We start from the raw sequence: 27299 nt of genomic DNA, 5'->3' as shown, positions 1-27299 counted from the left end.
CGGGGTGGTTCCTTTCGCCGCTCCAATACCAGAGGCACCTCAAGGAGTCAGGCATCGCAGTCAACCCAGTACTACAAGAGCAATACCCAATCCTCATACACCAACAAGGGTAGAGGTGGCTACAGAGGCAACAATGTCAAGGGCAGGGGACGTGGAAACAACAGCTCCAGGTCCACCGCCGCCAACAAGCAGTGACGTCTTGTCACTGCCCCCCGACCACACAACACCAGTCGGGGGGAGACTCCAGCAGTTCCTGCCCGTGTGGAGACCCATCACCACGGACAGGTGGGTCAAATCTCTTGTCCAGTACGGTTACTGTCTGGAACTTACTTCCACTCCACCAAACATTCCTCCAAGAAGCCGTCCTATGTCCGGCGAGCATTTGCACTTGTTGCAGCAGGAAGTTCAAGTCATGCTGCAAAAAGGAGCAATAGAGCTCGTCCCACTACAAGAAAGGGGAACAGGGGTTTACTCTCTGTACTTTCTAATCCCCAAAAAGGACGGATCCCTACGGCCCATCTGGACCTCAGGCCCCTCAACCGGTACATTCTCTCGGAGCACTTCCATATGCTCACGTTGCAGCAGGTACTCCCTCTGCTCCAACAGGGGGACTTCCTGGCTACGTTGGATCTAAAAGATGCATACTTCCATATCCCCTTGCATCCTTCCCACAGGAAGTATCTCAGATTCACGATTCTAGACCAGCACTACCAGTTCAGGGTCCTGCCGTTCGGGGTCACCACAGCACCAAGAGTCTTTACAAAGTGTCTGGCGACTGTGGCGGCGCATCTACGACGCCAGAACGTCCACGTCTATCCATATCTGGACGACTGGCTCATTCAGGCAAAGTCAGAACAGCAGTGCGTCGACCACGTGTCCCGCACCATTCATCTCCTGCACGATCTGGGATTCTCGCTGAACTATCCAAAATCCCATCTCCAACCCGCCCATATACGGCAGTATCTGGGCGCGACAATAGACACTCTGGCAGCCACTGCGCAGCCAAATTCAGTGAGAATCGCCAGTATCCAAACGCTGATCCAACGATTCAGACCTCAGCACTCGCTTCCAGCGAAGGTGTTCATGCCGTTGATAGGCATGATGGCCTCCTGCATCTCCATCGTCCCGCACGCGAGACTACATATGCGTCCGCTTCAGGAGTGCCTAGCACGTCAGTGGACTCAGGCTCATGGGCAACTGACAGACCTAGTGTTGGTGAGCGGTCGGGCATACAGCTCTCTGCATTGGTGGAATCCACAAAACCTTTGCAAGGGCCGACCGTTCCAGGAGCCTGTGCCACAGATTATCCTGACTACGGACGCTTCTCTCCAGGGATGGGGAGCGCATGTACTCCAGTACACGGTGCAGGGACTATGGACACTACAGCAACGGAAGATGCACATCAATGTGTTGGAACTGATGGCAATCTTCATGGCCTTAAAGGCGTTCAAAGTACATCTGTGCAACAAAGTCGTGTTGATCCGGACGGACAACATGACAGCCATGTACTACATTCAGAAGCAGGGAGGCACACACTCTCCGCAGCTGTCTCATCTGGCTCAGAGCATGTGGAAGTGGGCCATTCAGAGGAACATCTTCCTCATGGCAGAGCATCTCCCGGGCCAGGACAACCAGATGGCGGACCTGCTCAGCAGGCACAGCCATCAAATGCACGAGTGGGAGATACACCCATCAGTACTCCAACCGTACTTCCAAAGGTGGGGTCATCCAGAGATAGACCTGTTCGCCACAAAGGAGAACGCAAAATGCCAAAGCTTCGCCGCCAGGTTCCCACACCCGCAATCACAGGGCAATGCGATGTGGATGAACTGGTCAGGCAGATTTGCGTACGCTTTTCCCCCAGCACCTCTGATACCGCTGGTGGCACGCAAGCTCAGGCAGCACTCGATGACTCTCATCCTGGTTGCTCCAACGTGGGCTCGCCAACCGTGGTACACCACGTTTCTGGAGCTCTCCGTGGTACCGCATCAAAGGCTTCATCTCACTCCCAGCCTTCTGACGCAGAACCATGGCGACATTCAGCACCCAGATCCGCAACAGCTCAACCTGGCGATCTGGCTCCTGAAGTCCTAGAGTTTGGCTACCTCAATCTTCCTCCCGATTGCATGAACATCATTCGGGAGGCAAGGAAGCCCACTACTAGAGCTTGTTATGCGGCTAAATGGAAGAGGTTTGTCATTTACTGTGTTAACCACGGTATTGACCCGCTAGATGCCTCCATTCAAAACATCATTTGTTACCTGTTCCACCTGTACCAATGCAATTTAGCGTACTCTTCCATCCGCATTCACCTGTCTGCTATGGCAGCATACCTCCAGAATAGGCAACACCTGTCACTTTTTAAGGTCCCTGCTATCAAGGCTTTTTTGGAAGGACTCAAGAGAGTCATTCCGCCAAGGACCCCACCAGCTCCAGAATGGAACCTCAATGTGGTTCTTACAAGACTGATGGGTCCTCCCTTCGAGCACTGCACTCTTGTGAGCTTCAGTTTCTGACTTGGAAGGTTGCTTTCTTAGTAGCAATTACATCGCTACGGAGGGTTAGCGAGTTGCAGGCGCTCACCATCCAAGAACCTTTCTTCCAAGTTCATGCTAACAGGGTTGTGCTCCGCACTAACCCTAAATTCTTACCCAAGGTTGTATCTCAATTCCATATGAACCAGACAATTGAGTTGCCGGTGTTTTTCCAAAACCCAGAGACGCTGGCGGAGCGGATGCTCCACACCCTTGACGTTAAAAGAGCCTTGATGTACTACGTGGACAGGACAAAAGATTTTCGCAAAACCAAGCAGCTTTTCGTTGCTTTTGCCACACACCACAAGGGAAACGCTATCTCCAAAGCTGGGATCGCTAGGTGGATCGTGAAGTGCATTCAAATCTGTTACGCTAAAGCCAAACGCACTCTCACTATCCCACCAAGAGCCCACTCCACCAGGAAGTTGGGGGCCTCTATGGCTTTCCTAGGTAACATTCCCTTAGAAGATATTTGTAGAACAGCCACATGGTCTACCACACATACTTTCACTAAACATTACTGTGTAGACGTGCACTCCAAACAGCAGGCAGCTGTAGGGCAGGCTGTTCTCAAGACACTTTTCCAAACTGCTGCAGCTGGCACGGGCGGCCGCCGCTAATGGAGGGACTGCTATGTATTCTATGCACAGATATGAATTCAGCAGCCCACATGCCTCGAACTGCAAATGCTACTTACCAGTATGCATCTGTTCTTGGCATGTAGGGCTGCTGACATTCATATCGCCCGCCCTCCTCCCCGGCGCCTGTAGCAGCTGCAGTATTCATATATATATATATGCTCATAGCATGGTCATCACTCACATACTTCACTCCATCTCTGCCAATGGCTAAAAACAATCTGGGGATGGAGGCGATGCCCATGCGCACTGTAGTCCAGGGGAGGAGCCACCTATCTCGTGATACTTCGAAGACTCTTCCAGGACAACAATGTGCAATCATCCGGACCCAACACTAGGCGGCGATCTATGCACAGATATGAATGTCAGCAGCCCTACATGCCAAGAACAGATGCATACTGGTAAGTAGCATTTGCATTCTGCGTGTTTGAATTTCCTAGGCGACGCTTTTCGTCGCGAGTGGAGTTGTGGTCTGTTGAACTCCTTTTCGTCTATACCGCTTATGCCCAGAGTGCTGAAGAAGATCAGGCATGACCCGGCCCAAGTCATTCTTGTGGCTCCGGACTGGGCTCGAAGAGTGTGGTATCCCGAGCTACTCAGTATGACCATTGATCCCCCGATTCGACTGCCTCTTCGGGAAGATCTTCTGTTGCAGGGGACGGTCCACCACCCAAACCTGTCCAGTCTCCACCTCTGCACATGGAGATTGAGCAGCAGCAGTTGATTCCTTTCGACATGCCTCCTGAAGTCTGTGATGTCATTCTGGCAGCCAGGCGTCCCTCCACTAAGTTGGTATACGCCTGCAGGTGGAACAAATTTGTGGCATGGTGCACAGCATGCTGCACATCAAAGTCCTACTGTTTCTACATTCTTTGGCCCAGCAGGGCTCTGCTCTGGGCACTATCAAGGGCTACCTTTCTGCTATTTCGGCCTTTCTCAGGCTCCCTGATCAGCCCTCTTTTTTTAAGTCCCCTGTTGTAAATAGATTCCTCAAAGGCATTACTAATATTTTTAGCGTGAATCTTTCTGGATTCACTATGCTGTGCTATATTCCGCGGTCTAGTGGTTGGGTACGGAATAGTAGTCTTTTCTTTCTTCTTTTTTTTTTTTTTGTTGCCCAGGTGGGCGTCGACGTCCCACCTTCTGGTGTACTTCCTGTGACATCGACACGCTTCCTGCGGAAGCTCCCACCTTTGGGCGCCAGATTTTTTTTTCAGAGGTTGGGTATGGATCGTCACGAGAGGCTCCAGAGTTTTTGGAGGAAAGAAGACTAAAAAGACTAATTGTACACAGAAAAGATTAGAGAAGACACAGTGGAACAAGATCACCAAGCCGGGACGACGAAGAAGGAGGAGAACTTCGCCGTCCAACGGCGAATACGCACACAAGTGGCTCTCTGAGCACAGGAATGGACAAGACACCTTTTAAATTCTGCCGTAACTGCCACCACAAATACGCGCAAAAGGACCAGCACCCGGTTTGCAACCTCTGCCTACCGGTCGACCACTAGAACAAGGACTGCAACGCCTGCGCCATCTTCACCCCAAAGACCCTCCGGGTTAGAGAGAGACCGAGAAGAGCCAACTACAGCATGCAAGGCAAAGGCCAACCCCCGTCGCTTCGGGACTTGGGCCTCTCCAGTGAGACGAGGACAACATCGCTGAGGTACCAGATGACTACACTGTCGTAGAGACCGATAAGAAAACATCTGATTAGGTAGGAGAGACGTCGACCCCGACAGACTCGAAAACCTGAGTTAGACTCTCGATAAACAGAGTCTAACTCCTCGAAGGGAGCGCTGGCGCCGAAAATCTCGACGGCCACAGCTGCATCCAAGGACCAACAGCCCAGCAGATCCTTCGAAAAGGACTCCCAGGCGGCGAAGACTGGGGAAAAGCCAAGGTCGTCGAAGCAGGTCCCCGAAAAGGACTGCTCGATTTCGAAAAAGAAGGACCCGAAGGTTGCTTCGACGTCGACGACTACGTCCAAGAGATCGGCCGAAACGCTCGACGACGAACAGGCCGCCGAGCTGGAGAGAAAGAAGAGAAGGCTTGAGGCCGAAATGGATAACATCCTGCAAAGGAAGAGAGAGTTCGACGAGAAAATGAAAAGGTTCACGATTCCGTCAAATGCCGACGACTATCGTGGAAATAGAAGAGGAGGAGGAGTTTGACGCCGAAGAACTGCCGAAAACCCCCGAGCCCCAGGAACACTTAGAGGAAGAGGGCCTATACTACGAGGAAGAAGGGGACGATGACCAGCGAACGATTTTCGGCGCGGCATCTTCGATGGCACAGGACCTGGAGTGGCAGGACCTCAACGCCAAAAACCCGGAAGAACCCGTGGAGACGTACCCTTCGAGGCCTTCGCTGCCAGATGACATTGGGGCCTACAACATGGTCATCAGGAACGTGGCAACACGTTCTGCCAAAAGTTGTCACTGCCGTTCACATTGGGCAAACCATCACTTTACCCACCTTCTTCCCGCCTCCTCACCCTTCCAGAGAGGAAGAGAGGCTCTGCTGTCTGGACCCCAATGTGCACTCTTATTTTATCTCCATCGCACATAACAGTTCCGGGTGGATGACCTGCTCTTTGTTGGCTACGTAGGTGTCAAGAAAGGTCTGGCCATACACAAGCGGACTATCTCTCGATGGGTCGTCTTGTGTATAAAAGCCTGCTATTCTCTGGCGAAGAAGGAACCTCCGGTGGGGCTGCGTGCCAATTCCACCAGGGTGATGGCTGCCACTACGGCATTGGGACGTGGTGTCCCCTTACAAGACATCTGTCGGGCAACTACGTGGGCCTTGTTGCACACTTTTATTAAGCACTGTTGCCTGGGCAGCCAAGTCCGGAGAGACAGCTTCTTCGGCCGTTATGTTCTCTGGGACATCCTGGTGTGATCTTGGTTCGCAGACCCACCACTGGGGTTGGTATTGCTGGGGTATCTGTTCTAGGGTAAGGAATCTGTGAGAAGGTGGCCTGATCTGCAGTGGTCACTATTCTAGTGAACACTATGTATCAGTCCAGCAACCCTTATTGATGATTGGTTGTAAGTCAACCTTATAGACCAGCTATCCTAGTAGCGTGGATACGAGCAGTCTAAGGCTAAAGACTCGAGAGGGCGTGTTAAGCCAGCTGTTTACCACACATATACCCCTTGAATACCAAGTGAAAGGACACCACACAAGTGTTATGAAAATAAACAAGATATTTATTAAGAATCACAACAGCCCTGTACTCTTTATGAGGACAGGGTACTGAGCACAAAACAAAACTCTTACGAAAATACTCAAGTTAGCACAGTATATACAAATGCCCGAGGGGCACGGAAAACCATATACTCTGAAAGTGGAATGCGAAATTACTAGCAGGTAAGTACAGTACTAATAGGCTTAGGAATCGCTAGGACTTGACTTTAGAATCTTCAGATTACTTCTAGGAAGCCTAGGGGACTCGGGTGCAGAGTGTGCACTCTCACGCGTGATGCGGGACAAAGTCTATGGTAGCGAGTAATGACAAAGTTAGTGTTCTCGGGCGAACCCGACCTGGTAGGAGGAAAACGAAAGTGGATTCGGACCCTTGGATAGTGAGGCTATGCTGGGGCACCGAAATGCCGAAGTTACCTAACCCAGGGGCTGCAGCTGCATAGGTCTCAAAAGACGTCGGGAATCCTCGTAGACGGACCAGGAGCCTGGAAGAAAGAAGTTGCTGGCAGGCGACCAGTGAAGAAAGTTCGATGGATCCAAGCCTGGATCGAAGGAAGATGACACCTGAAAGCAGAGGGGACCAAGTTCGAGACTACTAGCCAGTAGTCAGGTGGCACAAGGAGGGCACCGGATGGTAGTCACCTCGACTAGGTGAGTGGGTGACGCTGTGCTCGCAGATCTCACAGACCAGGAGGCGTTGTCGGCGACCAGGATGGAGGAGCGAGCTGTCCCACGAAGATTGAAGCTGTCGGCGTCGCTGGACCCAGGATTGGGCAACAAAGCCTTGGCAAATTCAAGCCCACGCGGGGGACTCAAAATGGCGTCTGGAGTGGACCAGGAGGGTCCGGGGTGCCTCTCTTGAAGAAGGAAGCAAGGGCCAGTCTGGAGCAACCAGACCAGCAGCAGTGATGTCGTCGGGCGTCGTGAAGAAGGCCACAAGCCAGCCGGCTAGTAGCCACACAGCGCGGTGAGCACGCAAAAGCAGAAGGGCCCCACGCAGATCGTGGAGATGCTGGAGGGCTGATCTTCGGTGCTGGAGCTGCTCAGGGTTGGGGCTTCTCGGACCCCAAAGCACTCACCAGTGGAGCACACGGTGGGCTTGTTGCAAAGAAGTCGTGCAGTCTTGGCGATCGTCGGTCCCTCGAGGTCTCGTCGCACTCACGGTTCTCAGCTTTGCTGTAGAGGTGAGTAGAGGTCAGAGGTGCCAGGGAAGCCGGGTCTCGTCGAGCTGGGTCGTCGGATTCGTGAAGAAGGACTTGCAGCAGACCGCAGTGTTCTTAGGATGGTGCCTGCGGATGCAGGGTGACTACTCCTTAGCCACAAGGGAGAATCTTGAAGAAGGAAATCTTGAAGTCCTTTCGCAGAAAGTCGTGTCTTGATTCCAAAGATGATCTAATTTGAACAGGGGGCCCGCTCCCATCTTTATACTAAAAAAGGGGCTGACCCGGTGACTAGGTCCTGCCTATGGGTGGGACTAGGAGGGGGGTGGTTACACCCCTCTCCCATGCCGGACTTCCCCAGGCCAGGGGCTGGTGTGCCCCTGGAACTGGTTCTGACTGGCCTATGTGTAGTGAGCACCGGGGTGCCACTCAGCAGTCACCTTCTTGAAAAGCCCTGCCTACCCAGGATACACAAAACCATGTCTGGGACGGTGCTAGCACCGCCCCTGACAGGAAACCCTTTGTCCAGGCTCCCCTCGCTGAAAGGACTCCCAGCTGCAGGGGGTCAGACTCGTGTCTGTGGTGGCAGCATCTATTTTGTGGAGCTGAGGCTTCGTTTAACTTTAACCGGGGTTCACAGTTACATACATGTCGTGTCCCTCTAGAAGGGTGGAATGCTAACCCCGTCGCCAGAATTGGCGAGGGGTTAGTATTCCAATTCGTATGACACCTTACTCGACATGTTTTGATAAAGCAATACCAAAGATAGCATTTAACCGCGAGGATTATAATGCACTTAAGAGTATATGGTATGCGATATCATGGAACAGCTATTAGGACTTGATTCCGCAAGCTGCAGACAGGCTCAGCTCATGCCAGAGCACCACCTCACACGATTCCAAGCACTCTGCCTTCAGGATGGTTAAGGCCTGCCATAGGAGTGACTGATAGGAATCTGTGTGTCCATTTTAGGGTTAGATATAGGTATACTATATCTACAGCAAAGGGTGATTACACGACTTTGCCCCAGCTGTCATGCAGCCAGTTGTGTCAAATTTAGGAGGCCAGCCAGGGGTGGCATAATACATGCTTCAGCCCCTGGTAGGCCCTGGGTACACCTATGCCCTGAGTTACAGGGTCTGATAAGGTGGCCCAGTACCAATTGGTAAATGCACCTAGGGTACATGTTGTAATTTAGAGAGAGAACAGCCAGGCTGTGGGTCTGATTGGCAGGCCCACAGCCAGAGAAAGTCGTAAACCAGTGAAACAAAAGCAAAAAATCTGGGTGATCATAGGATTGCAGACCCTACTCTCCTACAGAATCTATCTGAAAGAAACACGTTATTGTTAGATTCCTTACCTTAGAATATCCCCAGGCGTCAGACCGGATCCGGAAAGTTTTCATCAGCAGTACCCCCTGCGCTTCGCTAGGCGGCGTCTGCGGCTCCGCGTCCATCAGCGGCGTCGTGATCGCCGGTATGACGCTGTCGGAGTACTTAGACGCCGCCCTCGTGCGCTGACGTCAGTAATTCTTTTTTCCGCGCCAGTAAGCGCAGATCCGGGAAGAGCAGTACTCTTAGTCATTTTTTGACTAACTTTTTTGATCACTTCTCGAGTCGACCTTCGATTCACGGTGCTGGTAGGGATGCCTGGTTTTAAACCTTGCGAGGACTATCACCGCTTAATGTCGGTCACCGACCCCCACCGTCGGTGCCTTTACTGTCTCAGGGCCGACCACGATGACAAGTCGTGCCTCGACTGCCGGGCCTTGACCTCGAAGGCTAGATAGGAGCGGTCCCGTAAGCGGCTCGAGCTCTGGCAGTCGGCTCTGCGCCGCTCGAGGTCCCGGTCGAGGAGCCACAGTCATCGCCGCTCGACGAGTCACCACCACTCGTCGGGCTCCAAGTCCTCAGGTAAGTCGAGGCACTCGAAAAAGAAGTCAAAGAGGCGTCATTGCTCTTCCGACTCCCCCCGAGGCGTCATTGCTCTTCGGACTCCCCCCGACGCTCGCGCGATGCGGCCGGGGACGTCGTGCGACACCGCCCACGCGGCTCCGCTGGAGCCGCAAGCACCGCGTCCAGCTCCACACCCGCCGGTCCCTGGGCTGCTCGCGACACCGGATGAGATACGTGACTTCCTCGTGGCCTTGTGGAGTCACTTCCCTCCGACGGACCGTTCTGAGGCGCCTTTAGGCCCTGCGGGTCTGTCTGGGAGCCCTAGAGGGCCGGTGGCTCCGGCGCCGTCGGGTGCTTCGGCCCCGGAGCCGTCGTCTACTCCGGTCCAGACGCCGCAGGGCCCTGTAGGATCCATGCCTGGATCCGGATCGTCGCCAGTCGACCTTATGATTCCTCCGCTGGCGCCGACCCAGAGGGTGTCGCCCACAACGCTGTCCCCGGACGACGTCGTCCCCAGTCCCGGTCTGGCGTCGGACCGGCGCCGTCTCCGGCGACGACAGGTAAGCAATTAACCTACGACCCGGCTCCATCATTTTTCCCTGACTATCAGGAGAAGGATGACTGGGAGGACTTAGACGGGTCTGAGGACCCTCTGGCCCTGCAGTGCCAGTTGAGCCAGGACTGGGCAGACTAGCTAGGGGAGGCCAGTGGTCTGGACACTTCACCTGACAATGGAGTCTCTCCTCCTTCCGTGGCTACAGAGGAGGGGGCTGCTTGCAGCATGGTGTTGACCAGGGCGGACAAGGCCTTGGCTCTTGGGCTCCCTGTCGCGGCAGTGAGGACTAACCTCCTCAATGAGGTGCTCCAACCGCAGGCAAGCTCCTCTGAGCCTCTACTGCCGTTTAACGAAGCCCTCACCGACGTTCTGTTGGGCACCTGGTCCAAGCTCTCCACAGGCCTCCCTATGAATCGGAACGTGGCCCGACGCCACCACCCGGTTCCGGGCGACCCTAGTTTCCTGTCCATTCATCCCACCCCCGAGAGCCTGGTGATCCAGGCTACTACATCCCAGACCGCATTCCCGACCGCTCCTCCGGATCGGGAATCCAAAAGGTACGATCAGTTTGGGAAGAAACTGTTCTCCTTGAGTTTGGGGCTGCGGTCTGTCAACACCGCCTGCCTTTTGGGCCGTTACACCCACTCTGTGGGATACGGTTGCGGAGGTGCTGCCACAGTGCCTGGAGGAGGCCCGGGCAAAGCTCGCCCAAGCCCTTGCGTAAGGGCGGGATGCAGCACGCTATTCCATACGGTGTGGACTCGACACAACGGACTCGCTGGGTAGGGCGAATGCAACGACAGTGGCGGTTCGCCGCCACACCTGGCTGAGGTCAGCCAACTTTTCGGGGGGATTTCCAGGCCACCCTCATGGACAAGCCCTTTGATTGCCGTTGCCTCTTTGGCGACAAGGCGGATAGTGCGCTGGAGCATTTCAAGGACTTTAGGGCTACGGCCAAGCCCTTGGGCCTCGGCCAACCCCAGCAAACTTCCGCTTTTTGCTTCTTTCGTGGCCAGGGAAGGGGCGCCCCCACACGTCCAGCCAGCCACAGACCCAGGCACAACGCGGTCGTGGACGTGGTTACCGCCGTGGCGGTACCGGGGGACACCGGCAGGGTCAGTCCACACCCGCCCCTGCAGCAACTGCCTCTAAGCCTTCCTAGTCTGGCATTTCAGGCCCATTCGTTGCCAGTGGGCGGCAGGGTCCGCCATCACCTCCCCCACTGGCGTACCATCATGTCGGTCAGGTGAGTGCTGCAAATCGTCCGAAGGAGCTACTCCCTCCCCTTCGAGGCAACCCCTCCAGCCATGCCACTGCAGTACCACTGCATGTCGGGGGATCACATGCAACTTCTGCAGGAGGTAGTTACGGCCCTCTTGGCCAAGGGGGCCATCGAACACGTTCCTGGGCCAGAAGTAGGACGTGGTTATTCCCACTACTTTCTGGTACCCAAGAAGGGCAAAGGAGGTCTACGCCCTATCTTGGACCTACAGAGCTTCAACGGCTTCCTCCGGAAGGAGAAGTTCAAGATGCTGACTTTGGCTCAGGTTCTAGCCGTCCTAGACCCACAAGACAGGATGGTAGCGTTAGACTTGCAGGATGCGTATTTCCACATCCCCGTCCTGCCGGCCCACCGGCGTTACCTGCGGTTCACGGCAGGCCATGAGCACTTTCAGTTTACTGTGCTCCCCTTCGGCCTTACCAGCGCCCCACGGGTGTTCACGAAAGTGATGGCGGTGGTCGCAGCTCATCTGCGCAGATTAGGGGTTTCAGTCTTCCCCGATCTCGACGATTGGTTGTTGAAGGCGGGCTCGCCCCAGACAGTCGGCCGACCTCCTGCACACTCTGGGGTTCTCCATCAACGTGCTGAAGTCACACCTGTGCCCCTATCAGAAGCTCCTTTTCATTGGAGCGGTTCTGGACTCGGCGAAGTTTCGGGTTTATCCCCCCGAACAGCGCGTTCGGGATATTCAGGCTCTGATTCCGATCTTTCAGCCTTTATCCCGAGTCTCTGTCAGGTTGACGCTGCGGCTCCTGGGGCTGATCGCCTCCTGCATCCTTCTGGTGCATCACGCCAGGTGGCGGATGCGGGCTCTGTAGTGGGACCTGACGTTTCAATAGGCTCAGCATCAGGGCAACCTGTCCGACCACGTCCTGAAACTCGGAGGGCACTGCGAGTCAGTTGCAGTGGTGCCTCACGGACCGCGATTGGGTCAGCGGGTAGTGGTAACAGATGCATCCCTCCTGGGTTGGGGGGGGGGCCACATGGGAGAGAGGGAGATCAGAGGCCTCTGGTCTCCGGCGGAGTCCTGGCTCTGTCAACCTTCTGGAGCTGCGGGCGATCCGTCTTGCACTGAAGGCTATCCTTCCCTCTGTCCGGGGAAGTGTAGTGCAGGTGTTCACGGACAACACCACCTCCATGTGGTACTGCAACAAACAGGGCGGGGTGGGGTCGTGGACCCTCTGTCAGGAGGCTCTGCGCCTCTGGACATGGCTGGAACACCAGGGCGTCACCCTGGTGGTTCAAAACCTGCCAGGTTCCCTGAACGTCAGGGCGGATGAACTCAGCCGCGGGTGCATGATGGATCACGAATGGCGTCTGAACTCGGACGTGGTGCAAGGTCTCTTTCTGTGTTGGGGAGAGGCTTGGTTAGATCTATTCGCCACCGAAGAGAACGCACAGTGTCATCAGTTCTGCGCGTTGGAATTTCCAAGGCGGCACTTTCTCGGAGATGCTTTTCGTTGTGAGTGGAGCTGCGGTCTGTTGTTCGCCTTTCCGCCTATACCACTTTTGCCCTGAGTGCTGAAGAAGACCCGGCGAGACCGGGCCCAAGTCATCCTTGTGGCTCCAAACTGGGCAAGAAGATGCTGGTATCCTGAGCTACTCAGCATGTCAGTCGATCCCCTGATTCATCTGCCTCTTCAGGAGGACCTTCTGTCGCAGCAGCAGGGGGCGGTCCTCCATCCAAAACTGTCCAGTCTCCACCTCCATGAGTGGAGATTGAGCGGCGACAGTTGAGGCCATTTGACTTGCCTCCTGCCTGAAGTCTGTGATGTGATTCTAGCAGCCAGGCGTCCCTCCACAAAACTGTATACGTCTGCAGGTGGAACAAATTTGTGGCATGGCGCACAGCAAAGGCTGTGGATCCACTCTCTGCCCCCTTTCAAAGGTTCTCCTCTTCCTTCTGTCTCTAGCCCAACAGGGCTCTGCTCTGGGCACTCTCAAGGGCTACCTCTCGGCCATTTCAGCCTTCTTAAGGCTTCCTGATCAGTCTTCTCTTTTCAAGTCCCCTGTTGTAAATAGATTTTTGAAAAGCATCACACACGTTTCCTCCTGTTCCCTTCGTGATGCCCCAGTGGGACTTGAATCTTGTTCTGACTTTTCTGATGTGCGCTCCCGTTGAGCCACTTCATAACTGTCCTCTTCGTCTTCTGACTCTTAAAACTGCATTCCTGGTTGGCATCACCTCTGCCAGGAGAGTGAGTGAGCTCCAGGCTCTATCTTCAAAGACTCCTTACCTCTCTGTCCATCCGGAAAAAGTAGTTCTCAGGACACGCCCTCCTTTCCTGCCCAAGGTAGTCAAGGTGACTACCTTGGGCAGGAAAGGAGGACGAGCCTTTCACATCGGGCAGTCCATCACCTTGCCCACCTTCTTTCCGCCTTCGCATCCCTCGAAGGAGGAGGAGAGGCTCCACCGTCTGGACCCAAAACGTGCGCTCTCTTTCTATCTAGATCGCACATGCTAGTTCCGAGTGGACGACCAGCTATTTGTTGGTTATGTGGGCGCTAAGAAGGGACAGGCGGTGCACAAGCGGACCATCTCTCGGTGGGTCGTCATGTGCATCAATGTTTGCTACTCCTTGATGAACAAGGAGATTCCTGTTCGGTTGCGTGCCCATTCCACTCGGGCTACAGTGGCTACTACTGCCCTGGGCCGGGGAGTCCCCTTGCAGGACATCTGTCAGACAGCTACGTGGGCCTCGCTGCACACGTTTGTTAGGCACTACTGCCTGGACAGCCAAGTCCGGAGAGATGGCTTCTTCGGCCGTTCTTTTCTCCTTTCCTTTCTGGTGTGATCTTGGTTCGCAGACCCACCACCGGTGTTGGTATTGCTGGGGTATCTATTCTAAGGTAGGGAATCGAACACCAACGTGTTTCTTTCAGATGCACACGTTACTTGCCTTTGGTAACGATATAACTGTAAGAAACATTAGTAAGTGATAGATTCCTTAACGTCCCACCCATCCTCCTTGTTCTGCGAACCGACATCTAGGGTAAAGGACATCCCTTTCAGGGCCCTAGTTTCATGACACCAGTGTCGGATTCTATCATGGCTCTGCGTTACTGGCGCGGAAAGCTATTTACAGAACTGACGTCAGCGAGCGAGGGCGGCGTCTAAGTACTCCGTCATCCAGCCGCAGATGACGCCTAGCGACGCGCAGGGTCCTGCTGACAAAAACTTTCCGGATCCAGTCTGACACCTAGGGATATTCTAAGGTAAGGAATCCAACACTAATGTTTCTTACAGATATATCGTTATTAAAGGTAAGTAACTCGTGCATCACTACGTGTTTCTTTCAGATGAACAAGTTACTTACCTTTGGTAACAATATATCTGTAAGAAACATTAGTAAGTGATAGATTCCTTAACGTCCCACCCATCCTCCACGTTTTGCGAACTGATTTCTAGGGTTAAGGTCATCCCTTTCAGGCCCTAGTTTCAATGCACCAGTGGTCAGTATTTATCATGGCTCTGTGTTCCTGGCGCGGAAAGTCATGTAGAGACTGACATCAACTCGCGAGGAAGGCCTCTAAGTAGCTGCCGTGACGCCATCTCAGCTACCACAACACCAATAACGGACGCAGAGCTGCACAACGCCAACTTCCAACGCGCAGGGGTACTGCTGGCGAAAACTTCCCAGATCCAGTCTGACGCCTGGGGGTAATTCTAAGGTAAGGAATCTATCACTAAGTAATGTTTCTAATGTATCGTTACCGAAGGGAAGTAACTTGTTCGACAATGCCACAAGACCCTGATCCACCTGCTTCTCCGCCACCATTACCACTACCTCCACCCTTCCTTCCTCCCCCTACACTCTCTCCACCTCATTGTCAGGATGATCCCCTAAACATTACGCCACAGAGATCCCCACACACCTTCCCGGGTGGGCAGAAGGGGGGTGGATGATTTCTATGATGAACCACAGACACCTGGTCGGATTATGATGTGGATCCCCCAGCAAACACTGATCCAGACCTCTACCCTGCTAAACCCTCACCTCCTGATGACACTACCTCATATCAAGCATTCGTCAGTAGAGTTGCAGCATATCATAGGGGTCTTTTCTTTTTTTTAAACTTTTCTACTACACATAGGGCGTCCCAATACCTCCCTATGTTGAAGGGCATGATGCGTCACACAGATGACGTCTTTAAAAACCCTGCACTAGCACATATCATCACTCACAGGGTCGATAAGAAATACAAAGCACACCCTCAGTCCTTATTTATATTCAAGGGACACTTCACCCTGACTCGTTGGCCGTCTCAAATGCCCGTAAAAGGGATAATTCGTAAACCACTGCTGACGCTCCAACTCCTGGTAGTCTAAACTCGTTAATGCTTCAAGGAAATGTGTGGCTGCCCAGTCTGCCAATTACTGGTAGATTGCAAATTCATAAGGCATCTTAGCCAGATAAGAACACACCCACAGTGACGAGCTGGAGGAACTCCTCCTGTACCTTCCAGAGGAGCATAGAAAGAGAAGGCAAGAACTTGTCCTAGAGGACAAATTAATATCCAATTCCTCCATTAGTTGTGCCTTATACGCAGACATGCTTGGCTGCGCATCGCTGGCTTTAAGTCAGAAGCACAGAAGACACTTTTAAATGCCCCCTTTGACAAGGAACACCCGTTTGGCCCACAGTTGGACCAAGTGCTAGAGAATATGAAGGGCACGTAGGTTGCTAAGTCCTTGGGTGCACTCTAGATACCCACCTCCTGTGGTTTCTTTATTCATTCCTCATACAGGGCAGCCTCCAAAGCAGCACCTTTTGATGCCTCTTCCTCCTCCTACAGACCACAGACTCACAACTTTCCCTCGAGGGTATTTTAGAGGCACGTACAGAGGTAACCACTCAAAAGGTTGGGGCAAGGTGCTTCCTCACATAAATCCCCAACCAACACTAAGCAGTGACTCCCTACTTACCCCCGATCATATCACTCCTGTTAGGGGTCGATTACAGCAGTTTTTCCCCACCTGGCAATCCGTAACATTGGATCAGTGGGTGTTAGACATTATCCAACGTGGTTATTGCCTGGAGCTCTATAGCACGCCTCCAAACATTCCACCTTACACATAGAAATGCTCTCTGGAACATCAACAACTGCTCAAACAGTAAATAAAAGCACTCTCACTCAAAGGAGCTATAGAGCCTGTTCCTCTTCAACGTTAACGGTCCGGGGTGTACTCCATATCTCCTTCCCAAAATGGACAGCTCACTACGCCCAATCTTTGATCTCAGACCTTTAAATCATTACATTCTGTCACAGCGTTTCCATATGGTCACCTTTCAACAAGTGATCCCACTTCTCCAGCAAGGTGACTTTGTCAGCACTAGACTTAAAGGACGCTTACTTTTACGTCCCGATCCATCAAGCTCACTGCAATTACCTTTGGTTTGTCATTGCTGGCAAACATTACCAGTTGAAAGTCCTCCCATTCAGGGTTACAACTGCTCGCATGGGGATTCACCAAATGCTTGGCGGTGGTAGCAGCACGTCTATGCCGACAAAACATCTGTGTCTTCCCATATCTGGACGACTGGCTTATCAAAGCCAGTACCCTCCCTCTGTGTCACCAACACACACTACTATAGATCTGCTAACATCAATGTCCAAAAAATCCCATCTTCAACCCTTACATGTTCAGCTGTATCTGGGGGCTATTCCCAACACAAAAGTAGAGTTAGCATATCCCAATAAAGCACAAATTCAAAATTTCCAAATACTGCTGCCACAATTTCAAGCCAATCAACAATTAACAGTCAAAACCCTTGTGCGTCGCCATAGTGTCACTTGCACAATTAAATTTGTGTCCGCTGCAAGAATGTTCAGCACCACAGTGGTTTCAGTCACTTAGTCAGTTAGAGGATATAGTGTTGATAGACAGCTGCACATCTCGGTTTCTGCAATTTTGGAACACATAAAGCCTGTCAAAAGGGCAGCCGTCCCTAGACCCTGTTCCACGCATCCCTCACAAGATGGGGTGCTCCCTTACAGGTTCTCCACTAGTTGCAAGCCTGTTACCTCACAGGCGTATCACCCTAGGCACAAGCTTCATGTGCTGGATACCAGCTCTAATAAATGATAATGTTCATTCGGTGGTTCGATTGATCAAAGTTCTTTAATTCTTAAATCCACATGTTAATTCACATTTCATTCTTATTTGATCATATTAGGCGTAAATGTAAATCATTCCTCATTCCAATGCATGTCTGTGCATTCGGCACCTTCATCAGGGAACGCCTGAAAATTAAACAAATAACACACTTTGTAACTATTAAAGTTCCATTCTATCTCACTGGATAACTTCTTTCGTTCATCTACACATTAAATGCAATACTTTCGCTTCAGCTTTTCTATGTATACTATCTTTGATATACGAGATATGCATCCAGTGCGATACCCGCTGTGTTTACCACCTACAGATTCTAACCGTCGGTTAGTGTGTGATGCTACTAACTCATTCTCTGAGCGTGTTACTAACCATTACGCGCTGGCTGCTGCCCATACGGGCGTTTTATTGTTAAAGTGTACGATCGACTTGCCATTAGTAAGTAACTATGCCCAGTATTCGCCTCTCACCTTTCTCCCAACTATTAGAATTTCAGCTACGCGGAGCACCTCCGCTCCGTTTAACTTCAACGTAGTTAGTTCAAACGCGAGTATCGCGCATGCGCACATTAAAAGGGTCCCACCTTTTTTTTTTAAAAAAAAAGGCAGTGTAAGGCTAACTTTATCGACACGAAGAGCACTATCACGGGTGACATGCTCTGCGGGCTCTATGCAATCGCTTGCTGTGCGTCAATCTCGCGGGTCCTGCACTATAAAAACTATTAAATGTGATGGACGATTACATTCATAGTGTCATGGTGTGGTCAATGCTGTTTCTAAGACATAAACTATTGCTGGAAAATTCACAATGTACAGTAATCTCTCAACATTATAAATAGCGCACAAATTCCATTCTTTCATTTAGTCCATTCGGTTTGAGGCTGCACAAGTGATAGATCCAATGATTTTCCCTCTGTAAGAGGGTTTTTTTATTCAAAGGTCCTTCCTTTTTAGGAACTATTTCCAACACGCAAGCCCTCAATTGGCTTATGTTATGCTTTTTGTCCATAAAATGTGCTGCCACTGTTGATTTTATTAGCCTTGTTCTTATGTTACTTTTGTGTTCGTTCAAACGAGTCCTAAGTTTACGTTCTGTGTGGCCCACATAACCATATCCACATGGGCATTTCAATAGGTATACGATGTTGGTTGTATCACATGTTGCATTTAGGTTTAAGGGAATTTTATGACCTTTCATCGGGTGAATAATACTAGCACCCTTCATGATGTTATGGCAATTACCACAATTTAAACATGGTACTGTTCCTTTGAATGTCTGTTTATTTATCTTGTGTTTCGGAGTGTTCAATAATTCTCCTATGTTTTTCCCTCTGGTGAATGCGAACAGCGGTTCCTTCTGGAATATTCCTTTGAAGTCTGGTTCCAACGTAACCATTTGCCAGTTTTTACGGATGATTCTTTTGAAATTTGCACTTACGTTGGAATATTTACTTACACACGTAATTCTTTGTTCCTTGATTTTTGGTTTCGCTATTAGCAACTCAGACCTTGTTTTACTTTGGGTTCTTTCCCTTGATTCTTTGATTTTTTCCGGATATCCTCGGGACTCAAACCTTTTGGCCATTGTGTCTAGCTGTTGTAGGCACATCTTTTCTTCAGATACCAGCCTTTTTACCCTAAGAAATTGAGAGTAGGGTAGATGTGTTTTCAATGATTGAGGATGGTGACTTTTATATTGTAAAAGATTATTTCTGTCTGTGGGCTTACGATATATGTTGGTATTGAATTCTTTGCCTATTTTTGTGATCTCTACATCCAAAAATTGTATGACATCTTTGCTTATGTTCCATGTGAATCCGATTCTGTCATTTTTGGTATCCAGGATCTCCAACTTTTGTTTTAATGACTCTTCTGTGCCTTTCCATATCAGAAAGATGTCATCTATAAACCTCACATACATGAGGAGGTTGGTAGCCCATTCATCATCGTGGTAGACATGTTGATCTTCAAATGCTGTCATAAACAAATTAGCATACGCCGGGGCGGCGCAATTTCCCATCGAAGTACCATTTAATTGAATAAACCATTTCTCCTTGTAACAAAAATAGCTGTTGAATAGTGTAAACTGCATAAGTTCCATCAAAAAGACTTGTAAATCTTGGGGGTATGAACTCTGCAATAAGGCACTCTCTATGGCTTCCAGGCCTTCCTTGTGTGGTATCGAAGTATACAACGATTTTACGTCAACTGTCGCCATTACACTGTCATCCATCGTTCTCACATGTTGCAGTTTTGTCAAGAAGTCTGTCGTGTCTTTTATGTATGATAGACTCTTATAAACCAAAGGCTTGTAAGTGTTTATCAATAAACTTTCCAACTGGTTCGTGAATACTCATTTTTGTGGAGACGATTGGGCGGCAAGGAGGTTTAAACAAGTCTTTATGTACTTTTGGTACCATATACATGGTTGGGCTTTTTGGACTGTCTTGTGTTAGGAACTTTCTAGTTTTCTCACTAATTGTCCCGTTGTCCACTGCTTTCTTAAGGATGTCTTGTAAAATCCTTCTCATGTCTTCCGTTGGGTTTGCTTGGATCTCCATATACAAGTTTGGATCCTCTAAATGTTCTTTAACTGTGTTTTCATAGAATGTTGTATTAAGAATCACCATCGCTCCTCCCTTATCTGCTTTCTGACCGATTATCTTCTCATTATTCGCTATGCTTTCTATGACCCCAAACTTTTTGTTGGACATATTACGATGTTTGTTTTTCATATTCGTATTGATTTTGCTTATTTCTTGTTTACATAAGTTCTCAAACAAGTCAATGGTTTTGTGCGATGTGGGTGGCATGTAAGTACTTTTGGTTTTCAATCCTTTCAATTCGTCTTCCTGTTTAGGTGTTGGATCTGTTACCACATTTTCAAAAAAATTTCGAAGTTTCATTTTCCGTGTCAGTTTGAAAAGGCTCACTTCTAGTTCCAGTTGATTGGTTCGGGCTGTGGGTACAAATGACAAACCTCGTTGTAGCGTTTCTATCTGAATTGTACTCAAATGCTGATCTGAAATATTTATAACCAGATTCTCTTGGTCACTCAATGATTTTTCTTTTTGTCCTTCTTTGAAGTCACATACCTCGTTTGTGGCTGAGATTTTTCTTTTGCTTTTGTTGCGTCCCCGCCGGGGTCTTCTGTTTCTTCTGGGCCTTCGACTAAAAAAGGCTCCAATGTGGGTTGTGCTGCTTTATTCTGTGGCCTAGGTGTTTTAGTAGTTCTTCGCCGATTTTTCGCTATCAGTAGAAGACGTTTGTGACGTGTATTGTTTGGTTTGGCGACGTTTGGCATAGACTTCGGCCCAGGTATAAACCTCTTGTAATTTATAATCCAATGTGTCTCTCTTATATTTTCTTAATTTCCTTTCATTCACCTCTTCAGTGTGGCGCAGAAGTTGGTTATTAATATCATCTAGTATCTTCTTTAACTCATCTTCTGAAACTCCTTTTTGAGTTCTTCTGTTGTGGTTTCGATTTCTTGTTTGAGATCTTCAAGAATTCAAGAATCTTAGATAATTATTCTATTATTAGCAGTATCAAATCTAAACTACATTTGTTTAGAATTGCGTACCAGCGATCTGTGAAGGGTTTGGAGTTTTTGCACAAGGATGGTCTTAGGGCGATCCGTAGGCCTCTGGGAATTCGTTGTGCTTTGGGATATTTTACCATAGTGCTGGCGTGGAGCCGCTGATTGATCTTCTTTATAGTGAGATAGAGAAGATGTTTAATATGTTGTTCCTTGTTGCGACTGTATGTGTGTTCAGTAGTTTCCGTTTGGATTAATGAATAGATTCTTTCACTGGCCTCTGCAGTAAATGCGAAAGTTTCCGCTCTTATGTCCGTCGAGTGGGTTATATCCTCATACTGCATTTTAACAGGCGTGCCACTTCCCTGTGGGGGGATGTGCAAATAGCTTCTAGTCAATATGTTGTGCACCGCTCCTTTGTTTTTTGTATGCGTTTTTAGACCGTGCTATGGGGTATCACCTCCCTCCTGAGGTGTATCTGATAGCTCCACTAGTTGCACGCCTGTTGCCTCACAGGCGTATCACCCTAGGCACAAGCTTCATGTGCTGGATACCAGCTCTAATAAATGATAATGTTCATTCGGTGGTTCGGTTGATCAAAGTTCTTTAATTCTTAAATCCGCATGTTAATTCACATTTCATTCTTATTTGATCATATTAGGCGTAAATGTAAATCATTCCTCGTTCCAATGCATTTCTGTGCATTCGGCACCTTCATCAGGGAACGCCTGAAAATTAAACAAATAACACACTTTGTAACTCTTAAAGTTCCATTCTATCTCACTGGATAACTTCTTTCGTTAATGTACACATTAAATGCAATACTTTCGCTTCGGCTTTTCTATGTATACTATCTTTGATATACGAGATATGCATCCAGTGCGATACCTGCTGTGTTTACCACCTACAGATTCTAACCGTCGGTTAGTGTGTGATGCTACTACTCATTCTCTGTGCGTGTTAGTAACCATTACGCGCTGGCTGCTGCCCATACGGGCGTTCTATTGTTAAAGTGTACGATCGACTTGCCGTTAGTAAGTAACTATGCCCAGTATTCGCCTCTCACCTTTCTCCCAACTATTAGAATTTCAGCTACGCGGAGCCCCTCCGCTCCGTTTAACTTCAACGTAGTTAGTTCAAACGCGAGTCTCGCGCATGCGCACATTAAAAGGGTCCCGCCTTTTTTTAAAAAAAGGCAGTGTATGGCTAACTTTATCGACACGAAGAGCACTATCACGGGTGACATGCTCTGCGGGCTCTATGCATTCGTTTGCTGTGAGTCAATCTCGCGGGTCCTGCACTATAAAAACGATTAAATGTGATGGACGATTACATTCATAGTGTCATGGTGTGGTCAATACTATTTCTAAGACATAAACCATTGCTGGAAAATTCACAATGTACAGTAATCTCTCAACATTATAAATAGCACGTAAATTCCATTCTTTCATTTAGTCCATTTGGTTTGAGGTTGCACAAGTGATAGATCCAATGATTTTCCCTCTGTAAGAGGGTTTTTTTATTCAAAGGTCCTTCCTTTTTAGGGACTATTTCCAACACGCAAGCCCTCAATTGGCTTATGTTATCCTTTTTGTCCATAAAATGTGCTGCCACTGTTGATTTTATTAGCCCTGTTCTTATGTTACTTTTGTGTTCATTCAAACGAGTCTTAAGTTTACGTTCTGTGTGGCCCACATAACCATATCCACATGGGCATTTCAATAGGTATACGATGTTGGTTGTATCACATGTTGCATTTAGGTTTAAGGGAATTTTATGACCTTTCATCGGGTGAGTAATACTAGCACCCTTCATGATGTTATGGCAATTACCACAATTTAAACATGGTACTGTTCCTTTGAATGTCTGTTTATTTATCTTGTGTTTCGGAGTGTTCAATAATTCTTACAGGTTCTGTCATTTCTGAGTCTCTGGGACACCAAATACTAAGGTCTTCACATAAACTACCTCAAGCTTCAAGCTGTTCACCTAGCGTTGAAAGCATTCCTACCTCACCTAATAGGCAAGGTTATCTTAGTCTGGATGGACAATATGACAACCACGTACTTTGTACAAGAAACAGTGGGACACACTCTCTACAGTTATCACTCCTTTCTCAAACCATTTGGCATTTGGAAATACATCGCAACATCCATCTGTTAGCGGAACACTTCTCGGCCACAGACAACAACTTTGCCAACCTCCTCAGCAGGATGTGGCAACAAGTACACAAGTGGGAACTCCACCCCAAGTCTTCCTCCCCTACTTACACAGGTGGGGATTTCCACAGATAGACCTGTTCGCAACTGCAGACAACACAAAGTGCCCAGACTTCGCCTCTAGGTTCCCACACCATCTATCCAAAAGCAATGCTCTGTGGATGAACTGGTCAGGGAAATTTGCCTATGCTTTTCAGCCTTCGGTTCGAAAGTTCAGGCACACCTTTTAGCCTCATGTTAGCAGCTCCCACTTGAACTTGCACATCCTGGTTCACAACACTACTCAAACTCTTAGTAGTTCCCCACGAGAAGCTCCACCTCAGCCCGGACCTTCTCACTCAGTACCATGGAGAAATCAGGCATCCAAATCCAAAGGAACTCAACCTTACAATTTGGCTCCTGATGTCATAGAATTTGGTTACCTGAATCACCCACCTGAATGTATGACCATTCTTAAAGACGCTTGTAGGCCTGCCACTAGAGCATGTTATGCTGTTAAGTGGAAAAGATTAGTATTTTACTGACCTAATAAGCACATTTACCCATTTAATGCAACTATGCTAAACACTGTTTGCTACCTTCTTTAATTACTGCTCTCTGGCCTTGCTTACACTCAAAAGGCTTACATCTTGCTGCAGTGGCTGCCTATCTACAAAACAGGTAGCACTTATCTTTGTTTAAAGTGTCTGTTAGTAAGGCCTTTAAGGAATGCACCCACATGGAATCTCAATATTATTCTCAGTCTGTGTAGTTGGAAGAACCTTTCTTCCTACTATACAGAGATAGGATGGTCCTTCCCACCAACCCAAAATTCCTTCCAAAGGTGGTTTCCCCTTTCCACCTTAACCAATCAGTTGAGTTACCTATTTCCTTCTCTGAACCAGATTCAGTAGCGGAAAGCGTTCTTTATACACTGGATGTTGAAAGAGCTCTAGTGTATTAGTGACAGACCAAAGATTTCCATAATACCAAACAACTCTTTGTTGCTTTAGCGCCCCTAACAAAGGAAAGACCATGTCTAAATCGGGCATTTCTAAATGTTTAATTAAATGTATTCAGACATGTTAGCACAAAGCTAAAAAAAAAACGTTACCTACACCCCCTAGAGCACACACTTCTTTTAAAATAGTGGCTTTCCTGGGTAGTATCCCATTAGCTGACATCAGTAAGGCAGCCACTTGATCTACTTCACACACTTTTACCGAACAGTGTGAGAATGTTCTAGTATGCCAACAAGCTAATGTAGGTCACTCTCTTTTATATACACTTTTCCAAACAAATGCAAAACCCACAGGTTGGCCACCGTATTTTGGGGAGCACTGGCTTTATAGTCTTTGCAAAGCATGTGTATCTGCAGCCATGCATGCCTCAAACATATTAGGTTCTTACCCTGTAAGCATCTGCTCTTGGTGTGTACTGCTGTAGATTCACATGCGCTCTCCGCCCTCCCAGACACCTGAGGCCGTTGAAGGTTTTTCCTTTTCATGCGCATAGACATCTCTTTACTATTCATTATTCACACTCCATTCTCCCCCACCTGCGGGGAAACAATCTAACAATGGAGTTAGATTTGCATTATCACCAAGAGAAGGAGCCACTTTACCTTATGACTTAAAAGACTTCTTCGAAGAAAAACAACTTGCACACATCCGGACCCAACACTAGAATGCAGGATTATGCAAAGCATGTGAATCTACCACACTACATGCCAAGAAAAGCTACTTACAGGGTAAGTAACCTCATCCTTTCTAAAATAGAATTATAAAAAAATTGTGTTAATAATTTCTATAAAACTTTAGTGTGCACCACACTTCAGATGTAAAAATTAAATATTTCAAAAGGATTGAACATGCTAAAATGAATATTTTTCCTGATCTCTTGGTTACAACATATCCAAAACTTTACGATCTAAAGGTGACGTATTAGCATATCACGATGTTTGCAGGCCAAGTTGTTTTCCGCCATCTTTGATGATTAAATTTGAAAAAACATATTTTCATAAGCTCTCTCCGAAGTTGAGCTGCAAAGAAGCAGTTCACTGTCCAGCTCTGTTTGGCCAATTAATAATGTTACATTTTCTGTATTCCAGGGTCTTCTCCAGCTATCACCGGGGTGAACAGTCTAGGGCAGTCCAATTCGAGCAGCACACGGGTGTTCTCTCAATCTCAAACCCTTGTACAAATCGGAGCAGGCCACAACTCTGTTTCTTCGGTGCCCCCAGGATCCAACCAGCAGGAGCGCGGAGTGGCTCAGTATCCGACCATGCAGAGTGTTCAGCGAGGAGGAATGTACAATATGGCCTCCGGTATCTCCCAGATGGTTCAGACTCATGCAGCCCAGGCCACGATGGCCAACGGACAGCCTCAAATGCAACGGCAGCCAAACCTGGTTCAGGGCAGTGTGGTTCCTACTGGATACGGACAGAACCCCTTGGGGAGCACTAATATGGCACAGCAGCAGCATAGTAAGGGGGCATTAAATCCTACCTTGTCCAAGCCCCAGATGGCCCGGTTGCCAACAGCAATGACTGCTCAAAATCCGTCGTGGCAGCACCAAACCTTACAAAATATGAACAACCAGGTCCAAGGAAGTAGTGGTTTGGGGCAGTTTAATGCGACCACAAGTTTTCACCTTCAGCAGAGCCAGCTCAAAATGGCCAACCAGCAGTTTGCACAAGGAATGCCTCCGATAGGTCTTGGTGCAAGCAGGCCAATGGCATCAATGAACTCTGCAGTTACTGGGCAGATGATGACTTCATTGGGCACTCAGCAAAGGACCAATCCACCTGGTCAGCAGCCAGCACCACCCCAGCAAGTGATGACTGGCATAAGCCAGACAGTGCCTGACATGGCTGGATTTAGCCAAAGTTCAAATCCTCAACTAGCCAATAGAGCTGGCCTGCACTGTGGTCAAAGTTACCAAGTAAGGACGTCCAATCAAGAGCTGACATTTGCATATGGCAGCCAGTCAGGCAACAGTGGATTGCAAGGCTTGACTGCTGATGCAGAATTGATTGACTCTTTACTGAAAGATAGGACTTCTGAGGAATGGATGGATGATCTGGATGAGTTGCTTGGCACACGTTAAGTCATGATTTTTTATTCTGGTTTTCTGCTTTTTCATGGGACCAAAACCTGTGGGCGTTGAAGATGATCTGTTCATACTTCCTTGAGGAGAAATAGCTAGAAATTCCCCAGGTTTTTGTCGCATGGTAAGCCTGCAACAGTTCTGCTTGGCACTGATATGTAACCACTTCTGCTGTGCAGATGTAGTGGAAGCAGCCAAGGAAGAGAGACCCTAATCTCCCTGAGCAGTCTGAGTTCCAGCATCTATTTTCCGACTCCTTTGTGTGAGCAGGCAATCACTTAACGACAACCACAAGCCCCTAAAAGCTTTGAGACTTGGGCAATACTCTAAAAGCAATTATAAACTGCTATAAAAGGTTATGTGACTTTACACTAAGGTATTGCTGGCTCTTGTAATGGCTGTACTTGCCCAGCACCTCATACCTCAGAAGGTGCTCACAGGAGGTGGTTTGAATGATCATGAACCTGGGCAGTAGGATTGGATGGGATGCGCTTGTGAAAACACTTAGGACTGTTTTGTAGAAGAACATGGCAGTGGACCTAGGGCACTCTCTTTTAAGGACTTTTCCATGAGACATGATGGTTCCAGACATTTGAATTGTTAGTGGCAGAGTCTGTAAATGTCTAGGTCCATGAGCCTTCGTCGTCTTTTTCGCTGGTTTTGTGAGGCTGAAGTGCATAAAGAGTGAGCTGGCTTCACTCTTCTTTCCTGTCATCTCATTGTGTTGTGCTTCCAAGGTAAACCCAGGACCACATCAGTCTTACTAGCTTTAAAATATACTTCATGTGCTTTCTTTCAATTGTTACTTTTTTCAATTTATTTATTACTGTAGTATTCTACTTACACCCCCCGGTCCTTGTACCTTAAACCCTCTCATTCCCTTCTGCCTGCCATTTTTCGCTTCCTTTTGCAGCTTCTTGCCTCCCCTTATGCGGTACTGGTAAGCCTACATGGCCTAAGGACTAGCAGTTCTTGGTTTTCTTGTTTTAAAAGTATGGAAGGCAAATGGGTCTGAGTTTTGGAGTGCATTTGGGATGCATCACATGGATCTCGTACACCTCTTCCCG

General features: G+C 48.9%; 1 protein-coding gene across 1 annotated transcript in view; it reads left to right on the top strand.

The window, feature by feature from the left end:
- The window catches only part of MAML1 (mastermind like transcriptional coactivator 1), a 185427-nt gene extending 159066 nt beyond the window's left edge, over positions 1–26361 (top strand). The window contains exon 5 of the mRNA XM_086931342.1: positions 25235–26361. Within this exon, the coding sequence (XP_086787468.1) occupies positions 25235–26232 (998 nt within the window). The 3' untranslated portion in view covers positions 26233–26361. The remainder of the gene's footprint in view (positions 1–25234) is intronic.
- The last annotated feature ends 938 nt before the right edge of the window (positions 26362–27299 follow it).

The sequence above is a fragment of the Lissotriton vulgaris genome, chromosome 7 (assembly GCF_964263255.1).
Source record: "Lissotriton vulgaris chromosome 7, aLisVul1.2, whole genome shotgun sequence".
In the NCBI taxonomy this organism is placed as follows: Eukaryota; Metazoa; Chordata; class Amphibia; order Caudata; family Salamandridae; genus Lissotriton; species Lissotriton vulgaris.
This window is presented reverse-complemented; position numbering and strand designations above follow the sequence as displayed.